The sequence below is a fragment of the Dromaius novaehollandiae genome, chromosome 17 (genome assembly GCF_036370855.1).
Source record: "Dromaius novaehollandiae isolate bDroNov1 chromosome 17, bDroNov1.hap1, whole genome shotgun sequence".
NCBI classification, from domain to species: Eukaryota; Metazoa; Chordata; class Aves; order Casuariiformes; family Dromaiidae; genus Dromaius; species Dromaius novaehollandiae.
Window position 1 is genome coordinate 12766547 of NC_088114.1, and position 23666 is coordinate 12790212.

General features: G+C 41.1%; 1 protein-coding gene across 3 annotated transcripts; it reads left to right on the forward strand.

The window, feature by feature from the left end:
* The first annotated feature begins 53 nt into the window (after window positions 1–53).
* On the forward strand, window positions 54–23186 carry EIF4ENIF1 (eukaryotic translation initiation factor 4E nuclear import factor 1). 3 transcript variants are annotated; one of them, XM_064522244.1, is made up of 19 exons: window positions 54–282; window positions 652–775; window positions 5096–5169; window positions 6032–6159; window positions 6672–6967; window positions 7701–7902; window positions 9199–9374; window positions 11953–12088; window positions 12418–12597; window positions 14725–14954; window positions 15508–15576; window positions 16007–16190; window positions 16790–16869; window positions 17229–17368; window positions 17552–17636; window positions 18634–18766; window positions 19997–20341; window positions 20557–20721; window positions 21312–23186. In XM_064522244.1, the coding sequence occupies exons 2-19, from the start codon at window positions 656–658 to the stop codon at window positions 21536–21538; spliced, it is 2970 nt and encodes a 989-aa protein (XP_064378314.1). In that variant the 5' UTR covers window positions 54–282; window positions 652–655; the 3' UTR covers window positions 21539–23186. The 3 variants fall into 3 exon arrangements, with proteins under 3 accessions (XP_064378314.1, XP_064378315.1, XP_064378316.1); XM_064522245.1 differs by having other exon boundaries at window positions 20060–20341; XM_064522246.1 differs by lacking the exon at window positions 12418–12597.
* The last annotated feature ends 480 nt before the right edge of the window (window positions 23187–23666 follow it).

The window sequence follows — 23666 nt, forward strand, 5'->3', positions numbered from 1 at the left end:
CGGCTGAGGAGAGCCAGAGTCGGGCGAATAGGGAGAGGGCGCGCGAGCGAGCGAGCGGGGAGCCGCGGAGGGGCCGGAGCCGCGCGAGCGGAGGCGGCGGCGGGCGGGTGGCGGCGCCGGCCCGGGGCGGGCAGGAGGGAGGGAGCGGGGCGAGCGCGGGGCGCCGCGGCGGGGAGCGCCGGGCGGCGGAGCGGAGCCGGTGGCCGGGAGCAGGAAGCGCCGCGGGCGGCGGTGAGGCCTGGAGCGGAGCGGAGCGCCGCCGGGGGACCGGCCGCCGGCGCGGTGAGTACCGGCCGCGGGGCGGCGGTGCAGGTGAGGATCCGCTGAGTCACCTGCCCCGGCGCCGCCGCCGCCCCCGCAGCGGGGCGCGGGGCCCCCGGTGCCCTGGCGCGGGCCTGGGCCGCGCTGCGCTGCCCGCCGCGGGCCCCCTCTGCCCCCGCGGGGGCTCTGGGCCGCGGCCCGGGGGAGCTGAATGTTCCGGCTGGCGCTGCGCAGCGGGGGGTGAAGCTACAAGTAGGAAAAACGTGGTGTTACGTTGTGGGGTTTCTTTATCTGTTGCATCTTAAAAAAGACACTTGTAGGTTGTAAGGAAAATGCACCCGTTAAAAATGTGTGTCTTAAAATTTGATGCCTCGTTTCTGTTTTGATTAGGTCCATGGTCAAAGGCGTTGAAGTAGCCATGGATAAAAGAGGAGGTGTAACAGAGACTGAGAATGGGGATGCTTTCCATGAACTGAACAGAATTACAACGAAATACCCGCATCGTTACACAAAAGTAAGCTCTCTCCCTCCTCCTACCCCTGCGCTGCCCCCCCCCCCCCAAAAAAAAAAAAAACCCCAAGTTGTTTATGAAGCTGTTGCTTACAGGAGTAGAGGGAGAGGTTCCCCTCGCTTGGAAATAGTGTGGTCAGTTTTGAGAGGCCATTGCTCGGGTTAAGATTCTCAGGATGGTATGAGACAAGCAACTTGTGAAATCTGAAGTGGCTGCGTAGTCTTGACTGTCCTTGATATACTCTTGATTCCCACTACCTTTCTTATAATCTCTGTGCAGCTCATCGTGTGTGCTGGGGACACTATGGTAGAGCCATGACTTTACGTTGTTCTACCAGCTTTCTTCAGCACTTGTACTTCATAGTTTTAGTTCTGCTTTCAGCAATGTTCCTTTAAGAATATGACCAAAGTGTTTAGTTGTAGTATGATGCCACTTCATTGGGATGTGTAGTATGTCAGGGCATATCAGTAGCTCTGACATGCCTTTATTTCTATTTGAATGTTTTCTTAGAATAGCTCTTGTTTAGGAGTTAGAAGCTTAAGCACTTATGCTTCCAGCCAGTGCTTAGTGTTAGAGCTTGAACACAGGTGCCCTTGCTCAGCTGTGATACCCAAATGTGTGAGTGGAAGAACATGATTAAATGATGTGCAAATAAACTTACCTAGTATTGAAAAAAATCTTTAAACTGTGGGTTTTTAAGGTTCAAATTCTGTTTTGGATCTTGGTACCATGCTGAAAGATGACTCTTTCCTTTTTTTTTTTTTCTTCTTTAGAATAAAAGGCTTTATGAAGGTGGTTGATATTTTCATTGCTGAAAGCTGTGGAAACAGGTGGTCATTGCTTTGCAGAAATCTATTAAGATATTTTGCAACAAAGGGCTTGAAGTGAGGGAGAGAGAATGAGACAGTGTACTGTTGCTGACTGCATTATCTTGCCTGAGGAATTCTGAACTGTTAGCTTCCTAGTAGGTTGTTTTAAAAAAAATTATCATTGTGTCTCTGTTCTGCTGAGATAGTGGGACTAGCTTGCTTTAACTAGACATCAACAGTAGCCCGAGTATTTCAAAATTGCAAAACTTATATGGGAATAGTATGGCTTCTCTAATTCTATTCTTAAAAAAGAAATTCTCTCCAACTTCTGAAGATGCAAATTATAATATTGTTTAGAATTTATTATTCAATTTTCCCTAAAGGGAGGGAGAGGTGGTGGCTTTCTCTGGACTTTCCCTGTTCCTAAAAGCTACATCTGTTCTCACTTGGTCTTGTTCAGCTCCTCTCAGGAAGAATAACTGAATGCAACTTCAGATCCTGGCTGTTCTTTTGAGCAGTATTCAGGCAGCACTGATGGTAGTTGTACAATGAAATTGGTGCAGTTGTAGCTTCAATTGTTGTTAATTCTGTACCTCTAGTTCCACTCAGAATAAACTGGCTGAATTAGTGCCAGAAGGCATCTAGTCTTGTTTATCTATCTGTTTCCACAGAGCTTGAAGTGAAGAAACATATGAAAAGTCAATCCATGTTAAAATGCCTTGCATTGTAACATTACTAGCTCTTTACAATTAATGTGCCTTAAATGCAGGTGATTTAAGATGCTCATGTGATTAACATTAAAAGCTGTTTTCACATGATCCATCTTCCTATGGGAGAGGGGAAAGGAGATGGTACTTCAGGAGATGTGCTGCTGATTTGGAGAGGGCCCTTTTTTCCTTTGACAGTTTATATTCACTTACTACTGGTGGGAGAACTGGACCACAGTATGAATCCTCATAAACTGCTTGAATAAAGCTTTTTAATAACAGCTAAACACACCTTCCCCCCCCCACCTGCTTAAAAGTACTACTGTGTGAATTAAAAAAAAAAAAAAAAAACAAACTGTGAAAGTGCCAATAGTAATCTGCCCTATTATGAGGAAGTGTGTTTATATGCTCGAAGATGTGTCTTTCCTAGTTCTTCAGAAGCTGTTGCTGCAGCTAATGAGTGAAAGCCAAGGAACAATTCAAATGCTCCCTCGCTTCAATGAAAGACTTGCAATAGAATTTGATTGGAAGTCTATGAACTCCCTCTCGTGGCCAGCAAAATAGTAAATATCAAGTCTGGTGGACAATGATGTTAATACTTCTGATATCTGCATCAGACTATGATAGTATTACAGTGCTAATGTTTCCCATAGGTCATAATTTATTTTGGGAGGCTGTCAGTGGAGGCCAGTCTCCCTCCCTTTAGACTTCTGCTCTCCAGACTGTCTGATCTTGCTAGGAAAACGTAATTATTTTTCTGGTGAAGACCAGTACAAGTTAATGCTGGGAGCTCCCTAGTGTCTGGGACTCCCTTCTCTGGTGCAAGCCCTTTCCAAGCAGTAGATTTTCTTTGCTAATAAGATGATGAAACACCAGAGCAGGATAGATACTAGCTATGTGGACCTACCCTAGTTCTAGGGAAGGGCTGAGGGATAAATTGTGTCCCAGACTTCTAGTAGGGTTAGGAGGGAGTGGGTCTAGATTCCTTGCACAGAGCAGGGAACAAGATTGATGTTGTCAGTACTATGACTTACCCTAAATAGGGTTAAGTAAAATGCACTCTGAAGAGTATATTGCTGTAGTAATTGCTCAGTACTATCTTGTCTACTAGGTAGTATCCATTCTACGTATTGCCAGCATAAATGGTACCCTGTCACATTCAAATATTCCTCTTCAAATGATTTCCCCCACTGCAGCTGAAGTGTGTGTACACAGGCACACACATGTTCTAAGTTTTTGTACAGCTATTGAGTTGACATCTGGAGTCTTTAAAGTATCAAGTTTATATGTAGCTAACTTGTTTATCATCAACAGGTGATTATAATCAAAACCTGTAGTTCAGGTGTTGTATCTTTGGGAGGATGTTAGGGATGTTCCCTTCTTCAGTTTGGCTGATGTGGCATCTGCTGTTAGGATCCCTTTATCCTTCTAGCTTCCACTGATTTCTGCCCAGTTCTGAAATGGCTCAGTACAGTTGGGAGTGAGGCAGACTGAAGTAAGATAAGCTAGGGAAGAGGAGTAAGTGTAATTAGAAATGAGCATCTTTATTGCTGCAGCCAAGTTGATGATGATTCAAAGCATCAACTATCACACCATTAATAATATTGCTTTCTAAATGGGGCAAACTGCAGTGAGACTGTAGATTAAATGACCAGCTGTTCAGGGGTGTGCAATAGTAAGCCAAGAACTACTTGAAAGCTGATAGAAAGTGGAAAACTGAAGTAATTATTCAACACCAATCTGGTATTGGGTAGAGCAGATAAAAACTGTAAAATATACATGTCCTTTCCCATTGGAATTGGGGATATTCAGAAATGGCAAGCTTGTCTGGAACTTTGAGCTCTAACTTAATTGCTAGTACTGCAATAATGCTTTTTCATCCTTTGAATCTTATACAGCATTGAATGCAGCAATTTTCATTGCATCTTGAAAACTTACTAGCACTAATGCCAATTGTGTTTGTTTTGCTTGTAAGTTTAGTTGTCCAGGGAGGTGGATAAGTAGAACATGTACAGTGTGAATAGCCTTTCAAGTGCTAATGAGGACTGAACTTGGCCTGGTAAGGCTTAGTGCTTCAAATAAATGTGGATTTAGAGTTTAATGTATATAATGTATGAAAGCAAGTTTTACTCCTGAAGTAATCTAATATGAAATAGACATTAAAGGAAAGCTGAAGTCAATTGCTAGGCATTATGCTATTAAGTTGCTCATACTGATTAGTCATTTAAGCCTGTATATTGGTTTTCAGGTTCTTTCTGCAGTTCTGATGTGACAAAACTTAGTTGTAAGTGGTTAAGATCCTTTTCTGAAACTGACTTGTGCAAACTTTCCCCCTAAAGGCTTAACAGCTAGCTGTTTGGAAATTTCATCAGTAAAAAGGCTTTTTCTGATATCGAAATTGCTCTCAAAGGGTTCTTCTGTGTAGATACTTGAATCAGTAACTTGTTTTATGAAGTATCAATGTTAGTTTGGCCCAGTCTCACTCTTGCTTCTCAAGCAGTGTTACACCCTCTTAGGTACTGTAGGTTAAGGTAATGGGAGTATGATCTGTAGTTCTGATTAATGAATTACTCGATTCCTCTGAGATAGTTTGCTCAGTGGTCACTGGTGGAAGTGACCTGAGAATAAACTTGCTTTCCAGTGTCAACTATTCACTGTAATATTAAACAGGAAATGAAACAACACAGTGGGAAATTTGGGTTGTTAGATTAAAACACTATTTGTGCAGGCAGTCTGGAATAGATTTTGGGGGGGTCATTTGAATGTTGTCTGGGTGAGAGCTGGAACTAACTTGTTGCTTCTTCCAGGAAGAATTGCTGGATATTAAAGAGCGTCCCTACTCTAAGCAAAGACCTTCTTGTCTTTCTGAAAAATATGACAGGTATTTTTTTCATTATATAAATAACTTATTTTGAAATGGATATATATAGTTTACATAGCAAAAACTTCTTAAGAAATCACACCTATCTTGATACAAGATATTTGCTCTAGAGGTTAATATACTACAATATTTCAGAAATATTAATCTACTAGGATAGGCTTATATTCTAGCTAGAAATTCTGTGCATTGAGCAAAGATTATAACATGAGATCCTGCAGAAAATAACTGCGTGCAATAAAAGTCTTACAGGCTTAAACATGCTTCAGCATGGTTTCAGTGCTGTAATAAGTTTGATAAAGCTCTACTAAGAGAATAATGGACTTGTAGCACAGACTGACTCGGTCATGTTGCAGCAAGCTGACTTGGTTGATGGATTACTCTGTCATGTTGACTGTGTACTTCATTTAAAAATGAAGGTGAGAGTGTTTTTTGGCTTGCATTCATTAGTAAGCTTGCTAAACAGCAGGTTCTCTACTATTCAGATTAATTTATTGTGCGAGTAAGCATGAGATTGGGTGGAAAAAAGTCTTCTGAATACACAAGAAATGTGACACTTGATCTGCTTGATTTGTTTTTATTAGCATACTGGGGGAACTTCACCAATACCTAATGGGACAATATGGCCATATGTTGTCCCTTTTATAACCTGATGATAGGTACTGTATGTCCCTACCCTTACAAAAGGGATCCAGAATATCAGGTATGAGGAAGTATAGGAAGGCAAATTTAGATGTTGGATGTGAAAGACGCATCTCGGCTGTACAGATCAATGCTGAGTGAATTCTGCTAGTTTTCAGGCAATGCAACAAATTATTTATTAGGCTGCAAGTCGTAAACGATCCTGGAACTTTATTTTCCATAGTGATGGTGTCTGGGATCCAGAGAAGTGGCATGCCTCTTTATATCCGAGTTCAGGAAGAACTTCACCAGTGGAAAGCTTCAAAAAAGATTTGGATTCAGATCGAACTTCTCTTATGCGTAGGATAGTAGGTGAGTGCACTCTTGCAGCACAGGACTCGGAATTGAACATAGGGTGCTGGCAAAACCTTTCCTCGGGGATTACATCAATGAGACTAAGCAAAGCCTCTCTGAAAATTGATTGAAATAAAATAAATATCAAGGAAATCTTGGTTACTCCAAGCATGGACTAGTTACTGGTATTCTGGCAGCCGTCACCTAAGAACAAACTTAGATTGCAGTCGGTTGTTACGTACTACTATTCTGAGGTTCAAAGTTAAGTACTCTTAATGAGAGAGGAGGTATTCCCTAGAAGATGGAACAATGATTCCTCAATTTTGAACTATAAACTTATTTTTGTTTTTCTTTGCACTCCTGGAATCTATGGCTATATTAGCTTCACCAAAAAGTTAACTCATGAGTACTTTCTTTCAAAAGCTCCGGAGTAGCAGCAAGGCTGTGGAGCAGAAGGCTATTATACAGATAATGCATTAGTAAATACAAACTGGTTAACTTGTTCTTTCTGTGTGATGTCTTATCTGTAGATCCAAGGGAGCGAGTGAAAGAAGATGACTTGGATGTAGTCTTAAGTCCACAAAGGCGAAGCTTTGGAGGAGGCTGCCATGTGACTGCAGCTGTTGGCTCACGTCGAGCAGGGAGCCCACTAGAAAAGGAGAATGATGGTGTCCGTGTTATTGGTGGCCGCAGGATTGGCAGCGGAAGAATTATCTCTTCTCGTAACTTTGATAAAGACCACCGAGGTGGTGAAAAAGACATACGCGATTCTAGAGATGCCAGAGACAGAGATCGTGAGAGGGACTACAAAGACAAACGTTTCAGGGTTTGTTCTTCCTTGTCCTGATAGAATGCTAAATCTAAATTCTTGGACACTTTGCACTAAAAGCAACAGGGGCAGGTTAAACTGCTCTATGCAGTTGAATGTTCCACACAAGTAGGCTAGTTCCACACAAGTAGGCTATTTCTTTAACCTTGGAAGCTGCCTTATAGTGTAAAGTGCACGCGCTCAGTGCTTCAAAAACTTAGTTTTTAGTCCTTCTGACAGCTCACTTGGGATGCATCTAGTTCTGTGTCCTGCAAGCCTCTGCAGTGTGTAATGGCAAGATAGGCAAAAGTCATTCTTCAGGAAGGCTTCTTGCAATTAATTGCTGCCTTTTGGGTTTACTAAGTGTTCATGTACAGTGAGACAGCAGGTTTCTCCCTAGCAGTTGTCAGCAAGCGCTATCTTCAGCCTCAGCAAATGGAAGCTTTGTGTGCTCTTGGGTGTGGGTTCCCCCACCAACTACCTCAAGATACAAAACTGAGTTCATACAGGCACATTTAGACCAATAGCACTTTTAAACCAGTAGCATTACAGAACAGAAATTTAGCTGTTTGAAATTTAAAATCAGAAAGCTTACTAAGCATCCTGAACATGTATTTAAAAACCCTAAAAAACAAAGCTGGTATGAATAGGTAGCCACATGTTTTGGAGGCAAGGAATTTTATGAAATTGTAGTTAACCATTAACTTGATGTGCTTGGGTTTTTTGTTTGTTGTTTAATATCGTGCTTCAGAGGGAGTTTGGTGACAGCAAACGTGTCTTTGGGGAACGAAGAAGAAATGATTCTTACACTGAAGAGGAACCAGAGTGGTTCTCTGCTGGTCCCACAAGTCAGTCTGAAACCATTGAGCTCACAGGCTTCGATGACAAAATTTTGGAAGAAGATCACAAAGGGAGAAAACGTACAAGACGACGCACAGCCTCATTAAAAGAAGGTAATAGAAAGGCTTTATTCACCTACTAGTATTCTATGTTGATGGCTATAGAGATGGTCCTGTTACAGATCCAGGCAAGTGTCGAGGATAATGCAGTTTGCTAACCTTTATCTTAAACTTGCATAACTGTTGGTTGTCTTGAAGCACAAGATGCAAAGCCGTGAATGGTACTTTTTAGAAAAAAATAGCTTTTTTCAGAGTATTTTATGATGCATAACCTTGAAGGCAGGGCTGGGAGGCTGGAAAATCTCTGTAAAGATACTGAATGATTTGGGAGGGACTTGTAGGCTACTATGTGGGTCTTGTCTTTTTCTATATCCTGGCTTGGTTTAAGCTAAGTTAATGCTTTGAGATACTTGAAATACACTTGGTATTATACTTGAGTGAACACATGAATACGTGGTATTACAAGACAAAGGTCTTGGTATAACGAAGACAAAGGTTATTAGGAACACTGGGCTGTGCGTGCAGCTGCCAACAATATAGCTTTAAGCTGAGTTCAGGGACTATCTGAATTTGTCTGCAGTCACTTGACTCCACAAAGCTACCATAATTACCACTGAAAAAGCTGTAGTATAAACTTGACTGAGTCAAGAAAAGATGCTGCCTTAATGCTGGAAATTCCACAGGTGGACAAAGTAAGCCTGAAGTTCAGGTTTAATTGTGTATTTGCTTAACTAAAATGTGGTACGGTTTCAACCCTATTAGGTGTGTAGTCAGGTAAAGTTTTCTTGCAGCACCTGTTCAAGCTTGGTAAGTCTAACTTGATAGTCTGCTTCTGCTGGAGAAACAGGATCAACAGTTTGTCATATCTTGACAATACTAAAGTTCATGTCAAGCACCAGCTTTCAGAGGACCTGCTCTCTGGAGCATCTAGGAAGAAAGCAGAAACTGCTAAAGGATTCTCAAAGGAGAAGCAGCACAAGCTGTTAACTTAGTGCAACAGTTATACCTGCTTGTCTGCTTTGCTTAGAACATCTGATCTGTTCTGTCTACTTTCTTGGGTTGATCAGGATGCAGTTATTGATTGAATGGCAATTCTTATTTTCATGTTTTGATGCAGATAGTCTTAATTTCAGGACAGAAGCTCTGTGCCAGAGATCAAGTGGGTCCTAGTTCTTGTTGTGACAGACTTGTAGCTATCACAGTCTAACTAATCAAGTATCACAGAGTTGGCTAGATTACTTTGGTCCTAGACTACTAGTCCCTAGTCAAATGTATTGCCTGGTAGGTGCTCTTCCCATAGGAAATAGTCAAGTTCAGTGACTCAGCAGTCATTTTTCTTCTCTCTTTCAGGGATAGAATGTAATGGCGGAGTGGCAGAAGAAGATGAAGTGCAGACTGTCCTTGCCAATGAAACTCCAGCAGATCAAGAAGTTCCTAGGGAAGCTGTCTTACAAGAACCAGCTCCAGGAGAGTTTGACTTCAATGAGTTCTTTAACTTGGATAAAAGTGTTCCTGGACTGGCTTCGGTGAGTTTAGGCTGGGTATACTTTTGAGAGAAGCATTCTTTGCTGCTGCCTTCAGTGAAAGTTAAAATGTTTTTTGCTTTGCAAAACCTACTTTATGGATTGTGTAAGTCTAAGATTTTTTGCAAAGATATTTAACTTTGGAATGTTAGGATATTACTTCCAAAGTAACATCTTTGGGACTAGCTTCATCTCCAAAGAAAGAGTATGAGGTGAACTAGCTGCTTTCCCCCCCCGCCCCCCTTTTGATTATTACTAAAGATCCAAAAATCAGCATCTTGTCTGGATTTTTCTTTGGGAGTATTGCAAATGTGTTCAGAGAAAATCCACTTTCATATAGCTGAAAATGTAACCCCTTGCAGCAAAGTCGGGAATTGTGGCAAAGGGATATTTTTTGCAAGCTTCCTGGAAGGCAATAAGCCTGGAAGACGTCTGGTGAATACTGTCTGAGCTATACATACAGTGTTACCAATACCAGTAGTATGGCTGAAAAGACAGATACCTGAGAGGGTTTGAATCTTCACTATTTAAGCCTCTGTTTAGGGGTTGATTTGTTATTTATTACTATTACTAGTGAGTTTGAATAACAAACACAGCCTACTAATTCAGACAAAAGTGCTTCTAATGTTATTGATGCAACCAGTGGATGCTCAGTATAACAAAAGCCATATTTGAGATGCTACTGATGTGTAGGAGCTAGTAACAAGACTATGAAGAGTAAAAAAAGTTGACAGTTGCATCATAAGAATCTTCCAATAATTGGTTTTATCTCCAGCCATTATTTGATGGATATTCTAGTATTTCTGTTGGTACTGGGCAGTTCTGGAACATCTGATCTCTATAGGTAATGGTGGATGGTGTTCACTATTTTTAGTGTGATAGCTATAACTGGTCCATGTCTCTAGTTTGGGGAATTTGTTATGCCCTTCTCCATGAGTAGGGGTAAGCAGGTCCAGCAAGTATTGACTAAGCATGATCCAACTTCACAAACTTTGCATGATGATGTTTCTGTTCAGACTTCAGCACTGGGAAGAAAAGCTATTCTTGACTATTCTAGATGGTGTAATAGATGAGTAGATAGAATTGGAGTAAAAAGGGTTAGTCTTGTAGAACAATAGATGTGTTAGAATAAGTAACTCCTTGCCCTGACAGCAAAGAATCAGGCCTGATCTACAGTATAGAAACGTCAGGGTTTTAAAATAGAATTCTGACCTAGTCTTTAACTTAGAAAAAGCTTCTTGCATTCAAGAAGTTGATCATACAGCCCCAAATATGTAGGGGAAAGTTTCTTTTCCCTACACAAGATGTACATGATGCATCTTTACATTTGACCATCTGATTTTTGTCACATGTAGAAGATGGTGACTGGCTGGAAAAGCAGACAGTTCACAAGCCACAAAATAACTTCTGGTGAAACATTAATGGGAGGATGTATTCTGTCACAAAAGTGAGTTTCAGGCTAGCTAGAGCATATTGCGATACTCTTTTTCTTTACAGTGGCAGTATGTCTGTGGCAAGTGTCTGTGTTCACTTGATGTAACTATAACAAGTCTACTGTCTTCTAGCATGTTAGATTACAACACAATCAAAAAACAAATGGATCAATACTGTCCTGTTTTTGCTGCTGTAAGTAGTGGTGACCACTGCTTGTTTCACAGAAAACAGCTGCTTCTCTGGCTGGATGAAGCTGTTCTGCCTTTTGCCTAAAAGTAAATGGGTAGCCTTGGCTGGTCTCAGGATAGGCTTTTAACTGGGTACTAGCTTTCAAGTTAGGAAAAGCTTTGGTTTGAATTATGGAGTGGGAAAATGCAACTTGCTGCTTTTGTAGTACTTGTAATGATTAGCAAAGAGGTAAACAGTCACTATGTAGTGACATCTGACAGTCAGACTCTATGAAGTACTGTTTACTGATCTCGGTTGTCCCTGAAGGGAGAAGGTGCTAGCTGCCATTGTAATGGACACAGACTCCACTGACTTGAAGACCGTGACCCTCATGTTAGTCCCAGAGTGGTTCAGTGTGTGAAGTGCAAGCAAATAGTCCTTGGCTACTGGCCTCTTCCCCTACCCCTTGTGGGATCCTTCCAAGTTACGCAGTCGTCTTTAGGCAAGGACAATACCTGCAATGAAGTGCAATGCTGGGACTGAATCATGGTTGCAGGCAATTCAAGTGGTCAGAGTACTACTTCTGTACAGTGCTAGGGACTACTCCTGGGCCATCTATCAGAATTATTAGGTTATTAATTCTAACTTGCTGTAATTCTTGTGGCAGGTGGTACTCCTGTTTTTATGTTACACTTTAAAATGGCAGAGTTAGGGTCCTTAGTTGCCCTGATTAGGCTGTTTCATCTCTATAGTCCTAATTTGAACAAACTGTTCATATAAATTAAATATGTATGTGGATTATGCCAACACTGACTACAAAAGGGGTGCTAAATCTTAGAAGGAAATAGTTCAAAAGCTTCTAAATTCTAGGAGTAAGACCTGGATGTCAGTAGCAGAAGACTCTTTGCACAGTACAACTTCTCAAATCTTCCTGGTCTTGCTTCTCTTAAGATTGTCTAATTTTTCTCCCATGATCTAGATGATAGAGGATGTGCTGGGGGAAGGTTCAGTGTCTGCCAGCAGGTTCAGCAGATGGTTTTCTAATCCTAGTCGTTCTGGAAGTCGGTCGAGCAGCTTGAGATCTACACCACATGAAGAACTGGAGAGGCTCGCAGGTAAGATCATAACATAAGGTCAGGTACCCTTCTTCCATATTCCTTCCTGCTCATTCAGTAAGGACGTGGCAGATAAAGCTTTAGGATAGTCAGGTCTCCCACAGTTTAAGCACTTGGCATTCTTTTGGAAACACTTGGAATAAGCAGCTTTAAGTTCTTTTTTACAGATGTTCTTGTCATGCTCCTGATTACTTTCCAGCTGATCTTGGGCAGGGGGTGTGAGGCATAGCTTTTCAGTGAAGTATTGAGCTTGGTTACCAGTGTATGTTCATCTTGAGACATTGGGTTGGTAAACTGATGTGGCGGTGCTCCCGGTTTTGCTGTTTCAGGTCTAGAGCAAGCCATTCTCTCCCCTGGCCAGAACTCTGGAAACTACTTTGCTCCCATTCCATTGGAAGACCACTCTGAAAACAAAGTGGACATCCTAGAAATGCTACAGAAAGCCAAAGTGGACTTAAAACCTCTCCTCTCAAGTCTTTCAGCCAACAAGGAAAAGCTTAGAGAGAGCAGTAAGTGCCTCTTCAGATATTGTGGAGTTCCTGTGATGCCATATCTCAAGGCAAGAGGCTTGGTATTCTGGAAGCCTCAATTGCTGACTCCAGAAGTAGGAAGTACTGTAGGTTTACTTACACTTCAGAAAACCCAAAGTTCCACAAATCTCAGTTATGTCATCACTGATTCTTTTCATCCTAGTCACAGGATGACATCAGGACTTTATCAGCCCATTCTACTGGCCAGTACTAATCATAAGTTAAGATGATGCAAGACTTCATCTGAGTTTCCAGCTTTCTCTGGCCTCTACATAAGCTTTTCATAATGGAGACTGATGGTGTGAAATCTGAACTTATTTGGCATCTAAACTCTGGCTTTACCAAAAACTTAAACCATGAGTACTCTTGCAAGCATCTGTTTAATGGATCAAAGTGATCCATTAAGTAGCAGTATCCCAAACAGGTGAAAAATGGTTTGAGGGTGTCAGGTTTTTCAGGTGTATACTGTAAAACTGAACTTTTCTGAAGACTGTTGCTAGCACTTGATGCACAGTGTTCTGTGCTTGCTATTCAGTGAACTATTTAATTAACAAATGTAGAGCTACAGCATAGGAACAGACTTTTTTTGTTTTAGTTAAGCTAACTCACTTGGTGAAGATCATGGAATTATAGGGAACTTATTCTGACAAAATTAACTTTACTGGCATCAGCTGCCCTAAAATCAGTTTGGGGCCAACTGTAAGCTTAGTGTTCAAGGGCATCTCAAAGTTAGGGATTTGCATGTTTGGGCCCATAGCATGCATGGACAGTACAAAAATGCATGTTGTCTTTCAAATCTAAGTTTAATTCCAACTTGGTTTCTTTTGGCAAGCAGCATGTATTGCCATGTGAACTTAAAACTGGACCGAACAAAATGTAATGCTACTTCATGATTTGCCTGAGGGAAGCAGGGAGGATATCATCCAAGAACTGCAAATATTCTTAAGCATCCAGTCTGGGAGTAGGAAGTGTCTGGCTAATGTGGAAAGATTTTCCTCAATTTGACTTAAATAGAGCTACAAGTCTCTTCTGTGTTCTGCTTAGTCTGGCTTTCCTACTAAAAGCTTTCTAAATTTTGATCCTCACAAAACAAGGATGAAGGAACAAAAAATTGTGGGAAAATTTCTATTCACTCCAAAGTACCTGATGTCGATTCCATATTCTCACAAAATGCTGCGTAGTTCTTGAAATGTTGTGGAGTTCTCAGGTCAGTTACTCTCTTCCAACATCATACTTTTCCTCATGTTCCATAGTGCATGTCTGAATCATTGTTTCTTTTCTCCACCTTCTTGTTCAAAATTCCAGTAAATCTTATTTTCTTTGGGCCAACATCTGTTAGAACAACCCATGGCATGTTCCTATCTTTTCCTTAAGGTATCATACCTTGTGACATGTGTAAACTGGTCCATAAAGCATGTCTAGCCTTGATGTCAGGCTTAGATATCTATATGTAGGAAAAAAAGCACTGCTTTTTAATGCTTGTACCTTTATTCTGGTTATGCCAGTGAAGTCTTTCTATAATGGCTTTTATTTCTGAGGAAAAATTAATCTACCTGAAACTTTATGTGCACCAAACTAAGTGTGCAACTGAGTCTCAAATATCTAGGCTTTTCAGGTATGTATTCTCTCTACCTATGGTGGCTTCAGACAATCTGACATCGCTTACACTGGCTGTAAGACAGTCTGGTTTCCTGAAGTATAAGATAAATGGAACTCTTTCCTAATTGGAACCAAACAAGCTCGGCGATTGTGAGAGGAACACTCTCTGTTAAAAGCAGATGAAGTTCTAATATATTATGAAATGTAGAATGAAATGTTTCACAGGATAAGTGAAAACTGATGAGAAAGTATCAGTTGAAACCTAAAGAGATTGTTGGAGTCTTACGTGTCTGTAGTTGTGCATGGCAATATTTCTAATTTGAGTACTATGATGTCAGTGTAACCACTGGTCAGATATGGCTTGGCAACTAGTATGAGTGTTGGAAGATAAGCTGTTTGAAAACAAGGTTATTGGCAAAAATCTATCTTCAGCATCCACACAAGAATCATTAGCTCGCTTGTAACCAGAGCACCTTAGTTTAACAGTGTTTCTTTTGTATCTCTTAGCACATTCAGGAGTTGTACTTTCAGTGGAAGAAGTAGAAGCTGGGCTAAAAGGACTGAAAATGGATCAAGAGGGAAAAACTGCTACTCCATTTATGGCAGAGCAAATGGAGGAAGCACTGAATGTAGCTGGCTCCAGACAGATCAAGAAAGATGGAGATATGACTGCATTTAACAAACTAGTCAGCAGCATGAAGGCAAGTGGGACTCTACCTTCGCAGCCCAAAGTCAATGTAAGTAACAGACACCTGGCTCTGCTGAACTATAAATGGATCTGTGCTAAAACATGGGATACAAACTGGAAATATCCTGCAGGACACTTGCATCAAAATGTGGGGCTTGATTGGGTACAACAGCATGCTAGTAAATATTGTCTCTTATTAAGAATATTATTACTTAGAGGGGGAAGAAAACGAGGTGCTTTGGTCATCTTTTCCCCAGGTGAGGCAATTAGATTTTTTAATTCAGAATTCACAGGGTTTGTAGTTGGGAAGTCATGAAAGCCTGTGCTGTATGATTGCAAAGTGACCCGTACAGTTTCGAGCATCTGTTGTAGGTTCTGCAGTAATGCAGCCAGTGGTGATGTGCCCTGCTGCTCCTTAGTATATGTTACAGGAAAACTCAGTTTAGCTCATCAGCAGGTTTTAAAACTAGATGTTTTAAATCTTGATGGTGTGCTTATCTTTATTGCGTTGGCTTGTGGTAAATACTTTGAGACGGATGTGGGTTGTCTCTTAATGAGTCTCATATCTACATCTAGTTTAGCATTTTTCATTTTCTTAACAGAGCCTTGAAAGCCACTTGATGTCACCTCCAGAGATGACAGGCCAGCCTCTGTCAAAGAATATTCTACAGGTATTTCTCATTGGGGATACACTTTCAAGTACTCTTTCTCAATAGGAAAATCAAAAGATTACTTGAAAACAAAACATTTAAAGCAGTTAATTTAAAGCAGATTAACTGTGAACTAAATTAATCTAGGGTGGATTAGTCAGATTTCCCTCCCTATAGGGGGAAGAAAACTGCTCACAAAACTTAACTGTAGGCAGTTTAGGTTACTTTAAAATTTGAGTCTTGCGATGGTATTTTCTCATGATTACAATTTGAAAATGAAAAACTTGGCTAGATGCCCATTTCTGAGGGCAACCTAGAATTAGTATATCTAGTTGCACGAGTCAGCCTTGTCTGTTCAACTTGCTATAAATAGCATAGCCTGTAGTCTAGTAAAATGAGCTCCTCTGTATAAATAGATCATATTTGAAAAATTTTTTTTTTTATTACTTAGGAACTTCTTGGTCCACCTATTACCAGACCTGCTTCATCAAATGTCTTAAGTGGCCTGATAGGTGGTTTGGAACCTGCAGCCTCTTTACTGGGACAAAGAGCACCTTCTCCCCCTATTCCACAGGTGTTTCCAACTCGAGCTGCTTCTGCAGATTACCTGCGCCATCGTATATCTTCACCCATTGGTGAGCCTGTAGAGCACAATATTTCTTGATGGAAGACAACTCAAGTGTTCTAAAGAATGCTTGGCAGTACAATAAAAACTTTCTGGCGCTTGGCTGGCAACTAAGTCAGTGCCTGCCTCTTGAGTGCATGTGCAAGATGATGTCACTTCTCTTACTCTTCTGTCATGTTAAGTATGGGGTTTAATTCCAGTAAGCAGGTCCAAGTCACTGGAGAACTTCTGCATTTCAGGTGGCCTGCTGAACAGTGTGTTAGACCAAGTTAAGTTCTCCGCAGCTACCTGAGTAGTGCGTGACCTCTTTTGCAATTTAACCCTTGTACTCTCCAGAACTGCAGATGCCTGTGTAACCTGTTAACTAGACCTCGCAGTAAATCTTGGTGCAGAGAGATGTGTTCCGTTACTGTGCAAGAAGCCAATTTTCAGGTACTAATTGGCCATCTGCATTAAGAAACATTGCTGGTTGCCTGCTTCCTGGTAGCTCTCCAGTCTAGTGACAGGGAAGAGACATGACTGTACAGATTGTGATGGGCTGAGAACTTTTGTGTATGTACTGGAAAAAAAGTTAGTGCTTTTAAATAACTTTTGAACATTTTTCATCAGGTTTTGGACAAGGTTCTCAGCAACTGCTTGGTGATCCATTTCCAGGTGTAAGGAAGCCTATGAGCCCAGTTGCTGCACAGGTTAGACTAAATGCTGTTTGCTTAATGTGTATTCATCTTTTCTTATATTGTGGGGCATAGAACTAACTTGTAGAAATGCATACCTATCTGTTAATTTCAGATGTTTATGCTCTGGTTAGGTCAAGTTTGTCTTGTGTGAGGATGCAAAGCATAAATATCATCCCAAATCTTATTGCTATTCCATAGTAATTATTCCATCTTAAAGTACCTTAACTATGAAAACTTCAGAGCTTTTATCATAAAACAGATGAGCTGCTGTTGGGCAGGCACTTTGATGTGAAGATATTAGCTCTAATAGTGAATGTTCAGTATCTTTTAAATACATAAGCTTTGATTTGATTCTAACAACTCTGCTTCAGATGAGTCCCTTGGAGATACAGCAAGCTGCATTAGAGGGACTAGCATTACCACATGACTTAGCCATACAGGCAGCAAACTTCTACCAGCATGGCTTTGGTAAAACACAAATGGACAAAAGCAGAGATGGCTACAGAAACAGGTGAGTGACTGCAAGATCTTTAAGGGGCACAGTATTAACTGATCATGGGGCTTTTTTTGTTTTGTTTTTCCGTTGGATATTAGTACTATTGGCTCAAGCTTGTATAGGTTCTTGGCAATCCTGCTTTTCATCCTGTGCCAAGAGTAGGAGCTGCCTCTTACCAACTTTCCTGTCCATTAACAGGCAGCAGCGAGTGACTAAATCACCTGCACCAGGACACAGAGGGAATGCATCTTCTCCAGCCCCTACAGCATCCATTACTAGCATGGTTAGTACCTAATGTGTAGTAACAGGAAGAGCTGTAAAGCTGTCTGCAGTAACTGGCTTGCGTGGGGGTGGGAAGAGGAGGGACATGAAGTTAATCACCTTAATGTTGTATCAGCAGCCATGTGATACAAGAATGAGTTAACTTGATGCCTAACTGACTGCCTTCACTTTGGAAAATGATAGCCTTTTCTGACTACTTTATCATCTAAAAACTGAAGCCCTGTTACTGGTACCTTGACCTGACCATCTGAAACCAAAGGAAGATAGTTATGAAAACTCGGGCCCCTTGTGTTTTGGTACTTGTATTTTCAAGACAAATACTGAAAGTCATTAGCTGCTTCAGAAAACTCTGGTCTTCAGCACAGGTATTTGTAGGCTACCTCAGAGCTTCAGGGTCACTTGTTCAGTAAAAAATATCAGCCAAGATGTCACTGCAGTGACAGTATGTAAAATGTTGCTTTGATCTAAACTTTCCCATTAATCTTTCAAGTACTTGCTGGCAACTCCTGGCTAACACTGGTCATCAGCTGCTAAATCAGATATAATACTTGAGTTTACATAACAAATTTGTGACTTCCACAGATGCTGTGTAACTTTCAATAGGAAAAATGAGGCAGTGGTTTTATGCAGATCTGTCAGCCTTGAGTTAATCTAAGATAGCTCCTGTGGAGCTGTTCTGGGCCAATAGCTTACTGCAAACCACTAACTTAAATACAACTTATCAATATTGCTTTAAGCCTGTGAAGATATATTTAACTTTGAGATCAATACCTTTATTAAAAAGCAGGTGAACTTCTGTAAAGCTGGATAAAGGGTGGTGTTTAAACTACAGAATAAAACTATGAAATGAGGTGAAGCAAAATCATGAGGGCACAAGAAGCAGATTCCGAAGAGCTTTAAATGGAAAAGATGTTAGGATCCGTGTGCACCCACAACTAAGATAGTGTGGCCATGGTAATCAGCACTTAGTTAAGGCATTGTTCTTATGTGTTCTGCAGCTGTCTCCTTCCTTTACGCCTACCTCAGTGATTCGCAAGATGTATGAGAGCAAGGAAAAAAGTAAAGAGGAGCCAATTTCTGGGAAACTGAAAGTCAGTGATGTTAAAGATGAAAATCAGAGGCCAAATGAAGGTATTGTAATGGCTTAAAATAACTCTAACACACACACACACACACACACACACACACACTGTAGAACTGGAATAGAACTGAAGAACTTCAACACCTATAGAACTGAAGAACTTCAACACCTAGTATGTCCGAACTAAAGACATTCACAACTCTTGGAGGATGTGGAAAGGGGGGCCTGTGACAAGGGGAAGGTTAGAGCTGTGGAAGAATCAAGAGGTTACACTTTCAAGTGCATTTTCCCAGTAATGTTGGGTTTAAATCCATGTTTTCCTCATCTGTGAGTTTGTCAGGCATAGTAACACTAAGGGCCTGCCCTTGGACCAAAACCATTTCTTTGCAACTGGTCTTGATGAACAAGTGTATTAGAATAGTGCTTCTGTATCTCTCTACTCCAGTAACTGAATGCAAGCAAATTATAGCCCTCTTGAGACATCTTAACCAAACAATCTAAAGCTGAAACCAATTAAGCTCTTAAATGTAGCAAATCAAGGAAGCCTTTTGTCACTCTAACTGATCTAAGTGGCTATTAGAAGGAAGTGCTCAATACCAGTTGCCTGACCCAATAAGACTAATGTGCTCAATTGTCATGACAGTGCACTTGAATTCTGCTAACTACAGATATAGCTTGCTGTTCCTATTGTACAATTGACTTTTTCCTTCTAACACTCCATAACCTCAACTGGTAGCAGACAGTTCTAAGATATCTTAGGCTTTGTCTAACTGATCTAGACAGTCTGTGGCAGTAGCTCCTTGAGGTGCTTTAGTGTTCCAAATGCTACTGAGTAGATGGCAGAAACGGGGAGTGCCTCTAACCCAGAAACACGTCTGCACCGAAAAGAACTGTGTATGGCTGGATTTCTGGCAGAACTCCAGTTCCAAATTACAGCCTCCTCTAGGGAGGCTCCCTTGTACTGCTTGTCTCCTTTGAGGCTGATCATCAATGCTGCCAGTTTAAATATGAGGAAAAATAAGAATCAGAATTATTGTTGATTCTGACTTCAACTTGAAATGAAGGGATTTCACTGAGGAACATATTCTTTCTCATTATTATGTTTTGAGTGTATTTGGCTGAAAGCATCCAGGAAGGATGAAAGCTCACCATTTTATATATATATCTGACTAAAAGTTCAGCTAGTCCTGGAATCTAGCTATCAAATCCAGTCATTAGCTTTGATTTTTTGTTAGATGTAATCTCTAGCTGTGGACTATAATAGTTGTATTCAATTCTAGCTACAGATAACCTACTGTCTAGTTCTGTGGAGAATGCAGATCAAGAAACTTTGCCCACCTTAGGTACCAAACTACCCGCACTGCAGCGCTCTGCATGTTCCACACCTCTTACTCAAGCAAATCGTTGCACCAAAGAGCAAGACTACAGGCCTAAATCAGCTGGTAGAAAGACTCCTACGATGGCCTCCCCGGTACCAGGAGGCCCTTTCCTCCGTCCTGTTCATCAAGTACCCCTTGTTCCCCATGTACCGATTGTACGACCTGCTCATCAACTGCATCCAGGATTGGTCCAGAGAATGCTGGCTCAGGGAGTTCATCCACAACATCTTCCTCTACTGCAAGCAGGTAATGCTTTAACTTATGGGAAAACGTATGAATGTTCTCTACGAGACTTATTTTGTGTTAGAAATAGCACAAATTGATACTCATTACTGGCAGCATCAAAACCTACCTTCAAAATGAGGCAATAAATTCCAACACATCTTACTATGTAAATACTTGTTTTCCCTAAAGCTTCTTATGCCTATGAGGTAAAAAGGTTCCTCACTCTTCTCTGGCAGGTATGCTTCCTCCTGGAGTGGACCTGTCTCACTTGCAGGGAATATCTGCTCCCATCCTTGGCCAACCTTTTTATCCGCTACCAACAGCCAGCCAACACATCTTAAATCCACGTTCTGGAACACCTTTGCAGCTAGCAATGATGCAGCAGCAACTACAGCGATCAGGTAGGCTAAAATGTAAAGCAGGAATGTGAAGTTTTAAAATGTTGACTAGCCTGCTCTGGGTAGCATACTTGTTGGCTTGTTTCAGTAGACTAAGCTAACAGGAAACTATTTCAGTGCCTATACAAAATTAGCAGCTATGAATGTGTAAATTACCAGAGTAGTTCTAGCCACTGCAGGTCTTCATGCCAGAAGCAAGCTGAAGTGAAGTATTCAGTTTCATGATGCATCTTCCCATTGATGGATCTGCTTTTTGGCAGAGTTGTGAATAGTAGTCTCTTCAGTGAAGAGCGCTTCCTTGCTGAGTGAGGAAGGCTCACCTGCACCCATATTGAGTAAAAGGCTCTGTGATGCTGGTCTTCCAATTAAAACTGACCTGATACTGTTTCTGGAGTCAGCAAAGTCGGGCAGAGTTTACAGGAGTTCCAAGAGAACAAACATGTGGCAATCACTGTGGAGTCTGGATTTCCCAGGACTAAGAGTTAATGCCACGTTCAGCTTACATATGATACATGTGTCATATGATTGCTTTAGGAAAAATTCAGTCTTGGGTGAACTTACTACTCCACCTCTAATAGCTTTACATTTCACAGGCACTGGAGCACAGGGATCACCTGTTGGTGTGCAAACAACCCCCCAAAATGTGCCGTCTCGGACTGGATTATCTCACGGGCACACACAGCTTGACCACCGCCCCAGCCAGAGAAGTGGCTCTCCCATTGGCCTTGCAAAATGGTTTGGTTCAGATGTCTTGCAGCAGCCTCTCCCTTCCATGCCATCCAAAGTCATCAGTGTAGATGAACTGGAATATCGGCAGTGAACAGTGACCGCTGGGTGGGACACTTGTGCTTCTTTAGACTGGATAAAAATGTCCATAGTCAGGACTTCACCTCTGTTTGTTTTTGGGGCTTTTATTTTTAGCACTCTGTGCAAAATTTCTTTTCAAGAGACTAAAGCACATGGCACCTGTCCTGGTCTCATGTCTGCATCAAGACTAAAGGATCCATTATGGCTTAAATAGTGAAGCCTGAAGAAATTTAGATGCAAGACAAAGCCAGTTTAATCCTGGAAGTGTCTATTTTTTGTTTTTGTAAGATATGTGAATGAAGTGCTGATATTCTCTAGTGTAGAGGTAGCAGCTATGGATTCCTCCTGCAGAGAACTAAATGTATAGACCCTTGTGTACAGACTATGTATAAACAATCTTTTGTATATATACACATAGAATAGCTTTTTTGAATCTATACAGCTGTACATAAGAGTAGCTGATAACAGTTGAGCTTTAGTTGTGCCTATGGTTTGGATCTTTCTCCATTGTACATGTGGGACTTTCTTTAAGATTAAAATTGCATATCCTAAGTGTGAGTGAACAGGATAAAGTTGCTTTGCCTTTTCTTGCTGCTCATCTCTAAGTCTCCCTCTCAAACACATCCTTCTGTCATGTACTGTGCATTCAGTGTAGCTAAAGTGTCAAAGTAAAAAGCCCCCATCTTGCTGTCTGTATAACAAAGGTCTGATTCCTTGTGTGTGACTCTTGCCATCAAATGAAAGAACTGTTTAGTCTTCAAACTGCCTTGAGGATGGGACCTTGTACAGTAATGACAAAGCCTGCTGTGAGCAAAGAGACTGCAGGTACCTATTTGGTCACAGTTCTTTCAAGGGGGCTGGTGCTGGTCCTTGTTCAGCTGCAGTATTTTCCTTGTTTTAATCTTTCAAACACGTTGCTAAAGATCATCAAAATGGAGCCTTTAAATCCTCACCCTTCAACTCCTCAGTCATAGCTGTGGTATGTTCTATACTGCCTTCAGTTCTATTTATAGAAAGGAGTCCCAAGAACTGTCCTAAATCTAGTGTGCATCTGGTTGATGCAATTACTGTGAAACTTGCCTCTGGAGTCTTGTTCTGTGGCTTGAAAGGGGGAGGAGGGGGTAGTTTTGTGATCTTACTGTGTATATTTGGTTTTTAAATACTATGTTCCTTTTTAAGCCTGTTTCACTTTCCTGAACAGTTAAATGTTCTTTTCCATCCTTCTACTGCATGGTTCTTCACTTCACCTCCTCACTTGTGTTGAGTCTAGTACTGCTGTCATGTTGTCTATCTAGCTTAGGCCATTGTGCTCTTTTAAAAAAGGTGAAAGCAAAACCAGAATTCTCACAAACTTGCTCTTTCTCAAGTCTCACTGAATGCAAAACCAGCAGCAGAAAAATCACTTGACTGTATTATAACAATTGCCAGCATGCTGTGGTGGGTTTGTTTCAGTCCAGCAGAGACAACATTGTACAGAAACAGCAAGTTAAAATCTCCCGTGTGGAATCTGTTGGGGGGTCACCCATACTTCTAGTGGTTGTTCATACAACAATCTATGTAAAACATGCAATCACCAGCTTGTCCTTGTAAGACTGTTTTCATACTTTTTTAACTTGACACTTTCCCAATAACATTCTGTAAATAAAGTCAATTCTACCAGCTGTCTGTATCAACTGCTCTTATAAAACTACACTTTTGATATATTGACTAACCTTTAGCATTAGCACTTCTGTGTAAGCTAGAACTGCTGTCTGAGCTAAATCTCCAGGAAAAAGCTTCAACTGTAGTAGCATATGCTCCCTGGGGGAGAGGTGAACAACGGTTTGTCTGCCTCACTAGAGGTAACTGACCTCAGGGAAGACAGGCCATGAAACTGCTGCAGTGGAATGACAGGCCCTTCTCAGCCACTATGTACCTTTGTCAACTAAAGGTGGTTCTTAGATGGCTGTGGCTAAGTACATAGAAGGATGTTCTAGCCTACCACCCAGAAGATTTTATTAAGAAAACAGTGCATAAATATTATGAAAAATACTTGAAGTGAAACAGATTCAGGGCTTGAAAGCTTTCTTTACCATGCTCACTGTCAAACACTGCTTCTGTTGCAGTGATTTAATGCTTAAATTAAGTGTCTGAAATAGATG

Excerpts from the sequence above, each read along its gene's own strand:
- EIF4ENIF1 (XM_064522244.1), top strand. The coding sequence starts at position 656 with ATGGTCAAAGGCGTTGAAGTAGCCATGGATAAAAGAGGAGGTGTAACA. Across the intron at positions 5,170-6,031 it reads CTTTCTGAAAAATATGACAG|TGATGGTGTCTGGGATCCAG; the intron begins GTATTTTTTTCA and ends TATTTTCCATAG. Across the intron at positions 7,903-9,198 it reads CACAGCCTCATTAAAAGAAG|GGATAGAATGTAATGGCGGA; the intron begins GTAATAGAAAGG and ends TCTCTCTTTCAG.